Here is a 10,325-nt window from a genome sequence, read left to right on the forward strand (position 1 = left end):
AAACAAACTGTTAGTTCCGCCCATATCTCCGCCCACTTTCAAAACAAACTGTTAGTTCCGCCCATATCTCCGCCCACTTTCGAAACAAACTGTTAGTTCCGCCCATATCTCCGCCCACTTGTTGAGCTAAGGGGAATGTCGCCTCAACAGCAGGAGGTCAGTTGTGGAGAGGAGCTCACGGAGGTCAGCGCAGCTCCCCGCATGATGTAAACTACATTTTCTAGTTTATTTCCATGAGCGAAGCTGTAAAAGTGTCCACACCGACAGAATGTGGAAACCCAGCCCCGCCGCGGGACTCAGCCTCTTCACAGCGGGACTCCTCGCCGCCGCCTGTCTTCTGGTGACCCGGATGCTGGTGGTCACCGGCGGACACCCGACTGACACTCCACCTGCTGCCGGGGCGAGCTCCAGCGTTTTCTCAGCTTACATCAGGAGACTCACCCGGGAGAGGAGACATGTGAGCGGCCCCCCACGGAGCAACACTCCCCCTCCACGGGTGGAGCACCTCTCCCAGGCAGACGTGTTCATCGCGGTGAAAAGCACCGGCAGGTACCACAGGCCGAGGCTGCAGCTGCTGCTGGACACCTGGATCTCCAGGAGCGCGCAGCAGGTGAGTGTGGCTGCACACCTGCACTGGTGACACCGCCTCTCTGGAACAAAACCCACTGAAATATAAAGAAAGAACAGGAAGTTTGCACATGTGGAGCGACACTGGAGATTTCACGTGATGGATGTGAGAAAACCACAAAGCAGAGTCATTAGAGAGGCTCGTTTGATCCACAGCTGCAGGGACAAGTTCAGTTTTTAACATGTTTAAAGGGCTGTCAGGTCCACATGCCACTTTTAGTATAAAATCCTGGCACACAGGCTCAAACAGATGCACACCAGCTTGTTGAAGGGGTTTAAAAGGATCAGATCAAAAAAGAAGAGCGAGACAACATCTCACAACTTGATGCACACCAGAGGCATTAAAGTTACATCTAAAGGTCAAGTTTCAGAAGAAGGACTGCAGTTTGCAGCATTGACCTCATGTAAAGTAATGTTTTTAATATTTAGATCAGTTTACGTCTAATATATAGGGTTATTCAACTGGCGGCCCAGGAGCCAAATCAGGGCCACGGATGAACTCCATTCGGCCCACCTGTGGGTTCATTTTTAAATAAAACTAGATTTTAAGCCATAAAACTTAATGACAATAACTGCTGGATGTCCGTCCCCTGAGCTCTTGGCTTTCAGTAACTGTGGCCCCCTGAGTAATTTAGTTGAATTGCTTTAAATCCATCTTTTTCATGTTTGTAGGCCAAAATGTGCTCAGCTGTCACGTCAAAGCCCAAATGTTTTTACTCTTTACGATAAAGAAATAATTTTTAAAAATGACTTTTCTTGTCTTGTCTTGTTTTGTCACTGCCTAAAAACTCCACCCTCATTCATTTTTCATTGTTCCAGTTGGTGTTTGTGATCAAAGGATGAATAGATTTGCCCTGTCAGCTTGATTGAGAGAAAGCGTACAGGAATATTTCAGATCAAATGCTGCTGCAGCGTTTGGGTCTGAACCACGATGAGTCAAAGATGCATCTGTTGCTGTAAAACACGTGGGCCGGCGGTGGACTGCTCCCAGCAGCTTCAAAGCTCCTCTAACCAAAGGCAGACGTGACTGTGGACGGCGCAGCCAGCGGTTCGATTCCTGTTTTAAAACTCCAGTGTGTGTTTTAGGAAAAGCTGTGAATGTGACCCATTCGGGGAGGGGGGGGGGGGGGGGGATCAGCTGGGTTTTGGTTCTGTGACACTACTCTCACTTTACCTGTTTCCCAGACACACCTTTTCCAGACTGCTGAGTAATGGAAACGCAACACACACTCTCTCACCTTCACCCTGGGAACTCGCAGCGTTTCTCATGGGAAGTGAAACATGTGCCTGATCGCAGGAAGGAGCACACGTCACTTTCTCCCGCCTCGGTGGTTACCGTCACTGTTTCCTCTGTTGTAGGAGCTCAACTCATATTGACAGACCCCCCACCACCACCACCACCACCTCCTCTTCAAACCCACACTTCCTCCTCTTCCTCATCCTCCGCCAGTCATACGCTGGCACACAGGCTCAGCAGCTTTTTGAAGGGGTTTAAAAGGATCAGATCAAAAAGAAGAGAGAGACTAATATGTATGAGAGACCATGACAGTGATAGTCCAGATGAACAATTAATATCTTACCTGGTGCAGATAGCTCTTTGAATGAATCTCAGTTTGGAGAAATAGCCTTTTGATTCTCATGGTAAGGGTAGGCCTGTCGCATTAAACAATAAATCAATTAATCGCATGATAAATGAAAGTTATCGACTGCATTTTCATTTATCGGCTTTATCGTTTCTTCGTCTCTCTCTTTCTACTGAAGACACTGGATGATAAAAAGCTCAACTCAGATGCTCTTCACTGACCCCTTCCCTTTTTCTTTTCTCTTTAAAATCTATTTTAACAACACAAAATCGTGTTTTTGGATTGTTAAAAGCAGCTAAGCTGATAAGGTAAGCTATTGCCATCCGGTGGTCAAAAAAGGTATTACACACAAAACAAATTCACCAACATTTATACTTAAATTTGACAAATTTTGAAAATTGAAATCATATTATTGTTGATCACAATAATTTCTGAGACAATCGCTCAGCAAAATTTATTATCGTGACAGGCCTAATAATGGGTTGCTGCCACCACACAACAGCCCCGACCTGTAAAATTATTAGTCCCTCACTGTATTGCGGTTCATGTTTCGCGGCTTCACTATATTGCAGGGTTTTTTAAACCCCATTTTTTATATTGTGTGTGTACTGTACATGCTGTGCACTACTATGCATTCATCTCATCGTCATCATCTTCATCGCGATCACCAAATTGTTTAAGAGCATATGAAGTGTTTATAAGAGTGGGAAGGGTTTGTGAAGCCTTACGTATACATACAGTGTTTCCCCTACCATTATAAAAGCAGGGTGCCCCGCCTACTGAACTGAACTACACGTCAAACCGAAACCCCGCCCCCCAACCCCCATCGGCACTGACGTAGCACTAAGCTAGCCGTGCACAATACAGGCACGCTAGCTAAAAAGCTAAAGGCAGTGCTCACGCTTCCTCTTCCTCACGCGGAACCCTAACGCTGACAACCCCCCCCCCCCGGCAGCTCAGATGTCTCTCCATCTTCCCCCCACCCCACGACAAAAATCACAGATGAGATGAGCGCCTCGCCATGGCAAATTATCTAGGGGAAACACTGATATACATCCATCCATCCATTATCTTTACCCGCTTATTCCATTTTGGGTCACGGGGGTCGCTGGTGCCCATGTCCAGCAGTCACTGTGCGAGGGGCGGGGTACACCCTGGACGGGTCGCAAGTCCATCACAGGGCCACATAGAGACAAACGAGACAAACAACCATTCACTCTCTCATTCACACCTAGGGACAATTTAGAATTACCAATCAGTCTAACATGCACTGATATACATAAATAGTAAAAAAATAAAATTAAAATAACGCCACTACTTCTCCAGAACGTAACCCCCGCGATAGGTGAGGGATCACTGTACACTATTATTCTGGTAGAAATATTTGTGATTTCCTCAGGAAGTGCCTCAGGTTGTACTGGAAGTGCTACAGCTAGCTGGACAGAACTGTATGTAAACAATCATGTAATATGAAACTAATGTAGAAGTTTTGACACTAGAGTTATGATAGAAATCCATTAGGCTGCTCAGACTAGCTGTTAGCGTGTCAATCCATTCAGAATGAAACTCTTTGTCCAAAGAGGTCATTCAAAAAGCTTTCTACTGCAGGTAAGATATTGATTTTTTTTTTACTTTAGAGTATTATTGTAAGTTTGTCCCTGTAAGCTTGGAACATGTGAAATAAAACAACCACTGCAAAGACGTACTGTTAACCTTTGCTTTACTTTAGTTATATTTAAAAGGACATTGGAAGAACAAAACTCAAACTGCACATCTTTTGAAATTAAAAACACGTCACTTTTCAAGTCATTACTCGTTTTACTTTATATTAGATCCTCTCTTATACCTGTTGGTTGCAGATTAAAGACAAAGACTCTGAGCAGCACTGCAGCATTCATTATGTATCATTATTAGTAATCTATTAGTTGCATGTCAATAAACAGTTTACAATGATGTCAGTCAGAGAAAATCAAACCATCTGTCTAAGAAGTACTAAACTACAAGAAAGCACATAGTCATGCTTTCAAAATCATTAGAAGGCCACGTTCCTGTAGGAAAATCTGGCACACACTGCCTCTATTAGAGCTGTAAATAAGCTCATATTGAACCTGAGGAGCCTGAACTCGTCATTGTTTCATTTTAAATCGATTGTCGTGGAATACAAAGACAAAATAACATTTGTCAGACAGCTGTGTGTGTGCACACACTGTGTGTATGTGTGCTCACTTCCTGTGGAAAATAATGAGGTCTACTCTGCTTCCTGAATGCACACTGACCCTCAGCCCCATCCCTCAACACAAACACACTCTCTGCTGCTTGTTTGCATCCAGCTGCTGATGGACGGGGTGTGTGTGTGTGTGTGTGTGTGTGTGTGGGGGGGTTACCTTTGACTTTTGGTCTCTGGCCAGTGTCCAAGAGTCAAGGATTCAAGTTTCTTTATTGTCATTCGCATTGCATGTGGTACATGAGGTGGGACGAAATTGTGTACACAGGGTCCCAGTTACATCCAACAATTGCAAAAATATAAAGTGTAAAAGAAACAGTAAATAAGGATCTGCAATATGAACTAAAATATATGCCAGTCACCACTAATGGTGCAAAACAATACATCGAACAGCAGCAGCACAATTCTCATAGGTTCTGTTGGGCTATAGTTCGCACGCTAATGCGAGCGGAGTCGGGCTCGAAGCCCCAAAACTAACATAAACTGGGATTTATTCAAAGCATGCAACAAAAATACAGAAACAATGCACCAAAAGTGAAAAAGAAATGAATCTACAGCAGCATGGTCCTAAAGGCAGAGTGGTTCTGATGTTTGAGGTTATCTTAATAAATAGACTGTACTTATATATCACCTTTCTATCTGATCAAGACACTCAAAGCACTTTACAACACAATCCGTGCCTCATTTACCCATTCATACAGCACTCTACTAGATCTATACAAAGATAATTGAACACAACATTCTAAAGAGATTAATCAGTGCTTTATCACATTCATACACCGATGGGACACAAATCGGAGGCAGTGACAGTGTCTTGCCCAGGGACACTTTGGCATGTGACTGCTGGTGGATTCAAACCCCCAACTCTTGCATTGGAGGACGACTGCTCTAACCGCTCAGCCACAGCCGCCCATGGTCCCATTGGCACCATGGTACGGTTAGCGGCGTGGTGTTGTTAGCAGCGTTAGCAGGTCTTGTTAGCAGCTTGATGGTAATAATGACCGCAGCAGCTGCCCTATCAGTATCAGTACCAATACCGGTTTCCACCAGTTTGTAGAAACGCTGGGAGGAGCCTCACCTGAAATCACAAACTGTTCTGCGAGCATTAGCTGCAACAGTTAGAGCGGCTGAATGATGGTGGGATTTTCTTTCCACTAAATGTTGCTGAAATAATATCAACTGGTGTTTGTGTTTCCTTTCACAGACCTACGTGTTCACTGATGGAGAGGATGAGAAGCTCAGGAAAAGGATGGGTGAGCTACACACACAAACACAGGTTTTTCGCTGAGTAAGGTGAGTTTTATCTGCAGCCGACTGCTGATGGGACATTACTGTTTCCATCAAGTGCAGGAAGTCACCTCAGTGTAATCAACAGGTCTTCCCTTTGCCTACTCGTTTGATTGTTAAATATTCTCCTTAACAAAAATGTATTTATTGGGTGCTTTTATAACGTGAACGAACATTTTACAATCTAGACAGTTTCCTTTTAAACAAAAACACATAACTTTAGTGCTGTAAGCTCAAACTCTTAATGTAATTAATCATCAGGTGCACATGTGATCAACACCAACTGCTCAGCAGCCCACCACCGCCAGGCCCTCTCCTGTAAAATGGCTCTGGAGTACGACACTTTTCTAAACTCGGGAAAGAAGTGAGTGGTGCACCACACGCTGCAGCTCATAAACACAAAGACACTGACGGACAGTGTCGTCCGTCGCAGGTGGTTCTGCCACGTTGATGACGATAACTACCTGAATGTCGGCCCCCTCCTGAAGCTCCTGTCTCAGTACAGCCACACGCAGGATGTGTACATCGGCCGGCCCAGCCTGGAACGGCCGATCGAGGCCACGCAGACGCTCAACACCAATGAAATGGTAACTTTAAAAAAAATGTTTAAAAGTACATTTATGTGGCACTTCCTGAGTCACGTTTTCAAAGTGAAGTTTTCTGTCCACACTGGCCTCCTGAAGGATAAATCCTTGTTGTCTGTGTGAAGAAACAGGTGCGCTTCTGGTTCGCCACAGGAGGAGCGGGGTTCTGTCTGAGCCGAGGCCTTGCTCTAAAGATGAAGCCCTGGGCAAGGTAAGTTGGTGCTTGGATGCATTTATGTATTTACTTATATTGCATAAATGATCTTTTTCCTTCCTTGCGCTCTGTTTAGTGGTGGTGCGTTCATGGCCACAGCTGAGCGTATTCGCCTGCCTGACGACTGCACAGTTGGCTACATTGTGGAGGCGCTGCTTGGCGTGAGCCTCACCCGCTCAGCGATGTTTCACTCCCATCTGGAGAACCTGGCACTGGTGTCAGACATACAGAACCAGGTCCACACAATGATACAGACAGACTGATCGCAGGCACTGTTAGCCGTCCGCCTGTCTGATCCTTCATGTTTGTGTTTCTGCTGCTCATCCATCAGGTCACTCTGAGCTATGGCATGGTAGAAAACAACAGGAATGCTGTTAATGTGAAAGGACTGTTCCCAGTTACAGAAGACCCCACCAGGTAAAGTCTCTAACAGTAGAGGTTCTACTTTGTACTTTAAGGGGAAAATGTGTTAATGAATTAAAAGACAGCGCAATTTAAAGGCTTGAAACATTTTTTGAAACAACTGTTTCAACTCTGTTACTAATTATTTATCTATTCAATAAATAAATTAACTATAGTAGTCCCTCGATTATCGCGGGGGTTATGTTCCACACCACTGCGATAGGTGCAAAACCATAAAGTAGGAACCCTATATTTAGTATGTATAAATATGTTAAGGCTTTATAAACCCTTCCCCCACTCTTGCAATGTTCTAAACTGTTAAACCTATGTAATTTTAACATATGTATATGTACTGTACAGTACTGCAAAATTTTATATGGGTACTCACCAGCTCTGCAGACCAGCAGCTTGGTTCCAGTTCTGCAGATCTACCCTGCATCGACGAACCCACCGCCCCGTCCGGGTGGATGTGCACGTGAATAATTGAGCTTCAGGATTATTTGCGACTTTCCTACCAGTTCTGTGAGCTTCATAGATCGATCGTTACTTCTGACTTTGAGTTGCAAAACTTTCCCTCCATTTCAGCAGAACGCAGCGGCCAGAAGCACTGTTGGCTTCTGGGTAGTGTAGTTCTTTTAACTGGCATTACAGTGTAGGCTTATTGAAAGAAAACTACAAAATGGCGTTGCCTGTCTGAAGTGTATATATACTTTTTCATTAATTTTTTTCTCATACCTTCCCAATCACGTGAATAATATTAAAGTTGACAATTGTTGAAAAACCACGAAAGAGCGAGTCCGCAAAAGTCGAACCAGGAAGCAGAGAACGAGTACTGTATTTCAAATTAAATATCAACAAAATTATAACGTCTAAAAAGAAATCTGAGTCAATATACCCCTGAGAAAATAGTTCATATTGTGTAATAAACTTTAAATCACCCCTAATTTAAAGGAAACGCTTTCATGTAATCTTTTAAAGGTGGTTATGATGAATATTTTTTGGGCTTTATGGTGGTTTATTGACATTTTATTTATAAAGCAATTTAAAACAACAACAAGACCAACCAAAGTACTGTACAGCAAAACAAACAAGCAAATACAGGATAAAATACACAAATCCACAGAGGTCAAGATAAGAAATTAAATGACTAAAAAATAAAAGCGCAGTGCAGTTTAAATCAACGCACACTGTATCAAAATCCAGAGAATAAAAGTGAGTTTTTAAACGAGACTTAAAAGCAGTGAGAGAGGGAGCCTGCCTGACACGTGGGCGGTCGTTACAGTTTTGGACCTGCAACAGAAAAGGCCCTGTCACCTCTGAGCTTGTAGTGTGTGTGATCAGCAAAGTGATCAACGTTGCCTAAATAAAAAGAGAAAAGTGGAGAAACGAAAGACAAAAGAAGTGTCAGATCTTTAATTAAATTAAAAACTATAATCTATAACTGATAGAACAGTATGTGAATGTAAAAAAAAAATCCAGAAAATACCTGACACAGGACCTGTCTAACACCAACTTTGCAGCAAATAGTTCGTAACACATCACATGTAAGCTCACATTACAGACAAAAGAAGAACAAAAACAGAGTTTTATCTTTCTGACTCCTCTTTGTTCCGTCAGTCACTCTTGCTTCAGACTCTGGTGCTGATGAGAGAAACATGCTGCCACCTAGTGGCGAGAGCGGTGCAGAAATAAATAAATTCACTCCTAAAACACTTGTTGTTCACTTCAGACCAACAGATTTAGATGTTTCAATTAAAAAAAAAAAACTAATCTTGTTGAAAAAAAAACGTGTTTTGAAGTTCTGCTTTATGAAAGATTTTTTTATTTTTTTATTTATCATACTTGTTTTATTACTATGAGTTTCCTGTCTTTGTTCATTGTGCTTTTGTGTTGTATTTAGGGCTTTATTTTGAAATCTGCAGTTGGTAGCTTCCAGGCATTGTGACGCTTGTTTCCCTCTTGTCCCAAGATTCAGGTCTGTCCATTGTCTGTTGTACCCAGACACCCCTTGGTGCGCCGGCCTCTGGTGACTCCAACACCCAGAGACAAAGGAGGTATAAACTGATGGAGGGGAGGAAGAGAGAACATGTCTCCAAGGAGACAGTTGCAAAGTCCCGCACCTCTCTGTTCTGAAATGTTTTTCCTTATGGCCAACAACATTCCCACTGACTGACTTTTTAGGAAGACACTTGTATTAGCTTAAACCCTGACCTCTGACCCTATGGAGTGTTGCTTCGCTGTGAAAAATCCTTCTTTTATTACACTGCCTCCTTTTCTATATGCAGTGAAGTTAACCAGTCAGGATCACATTTCATGAGACTGTTACAGTGAAATGAAGGATTTATGGTTCACACGCTAGCTTTTAGCTTCACTGAGCAAAGTTTAAATACATCTTCACCGAGTTAGAAAAGACTAACTCAGAAGTTTGATCTCCTTGTGGTTCATTCTTTATCTGATTTTTTTTTACATTTTGTTTCTAATATTTGCACCTCATTTGAAAGAACAGACATCAACAACAGTTTCGGTGCGAAGCGACCAGGCTGCATGATTTTAGTCCTGATCGTGTTGGTATGTTTCTATGATACAAGCAGATTTCTGTAAATGCCATGCTATTTAAAAGCTTCTTCAAAGCCTGCGCTCCCAAATGTTTTGCAGTTAGACTGCACTTAAAATGTCGCAGCAGTCCCCCTTGAAGTTTTTCTGAAAATGACTCATGTTGAGTTGGATTCTGTCTCTGCAGTGGATGATGGTTTTGCCTTCATTGTGCTGTGAGCGCTCTCCAGTATCTGGATTGTATGTAAACATTTCGTCTAATAAAGACTTATAAATCTTTTTATCTCTCTTTTCTGATCAATTGCTTTCTGTGTACTTTTTATTTCGGTTCGTCCTTTTGACCTCCCTTCTTGTTTCTGTTCGATTCATTGTGTGGATTTCTTACTTCTACACGCTTCATCCTTTAAGGTGCAAGTTTCTGTCTGTTATAACCTCTAGATGTGAATCCAGGCAGGACAGACAGGAATTTTTAAATTTAAATTTTAGATTGCTTTATGTACAATGACACCTGCTGGCAATAAGTGTAAATACACAACGTGAAACTGCAATTTTATTCTATATTGTTAATTTGTTCATACATGAACTAACCAGCTGCACCAGAGTAACCGTTTATTTTGTTAAAACAACATTTTCTGCTGAAATATAAATTCTGCAATCCATCTGTGTAGTGTTCAGTAACCAGTGTCTTCACAAGAGGACTGGATAATCTGATTTTAACACGCAGCGCCTCAAACTCTTTAAGTTAACACGCACACTGCACAGCTGGTATCACTGTGCAACGTTAACTAGTCCCTGTGGACACAGTGCACAACCTGGATGCTGATTTGACACACAGTTAAGTTACAGAACTG

General features: G+C 42.7%; 1 protein-coding gene across 1 annotated transcript; it reads left to right on the top strand.

The window, feature by feature from the left end:
• Positions 1-268: 268 nt before the first annotated feature.
• LOC119422971 (beta-1,3-N-acetylglucosaminyltransferase lunatic fringe-like) lies at positions 269-9,131 on the top strand. Its single transcript, XM_037690382.1, has 8 exons — positions 269-610; positions 5,639-5,687; positions 5,983-6,085; positions 6,155-6,308; positions 6,431-6,516; positions 6,596-6,755; positions 6,851-6,936; positions 8,891-9,131. Exons 1-8 carry the CDS (start codon positions 269-271, stop codon positions 8,949-8,951), a joined length of 1,041 nt encoding a protein of 346 aa, XP_037546310.1. The 3' UTR covers positions 8,952-9,131.
• Positions 9,132-10,325: the final 1,194 nt, after the last annotated feature.

This window comes from Nematolebias whitei, chromosome 16, assembly GCF_014905685.2.
Source record: "Nematolebias whitei isolate Nwh7 chromosome 16, NemWhi1, whole genome shotgun sequence".
In the NCBI taxonomy this organism is placed as follows: domain Eukaryota; kingdom Metazoa; phylum Chordata; class Actinopteri; order Cyprinodontiformes; family Rivulidae; genus Nematolebias; species Nematolebias whitei.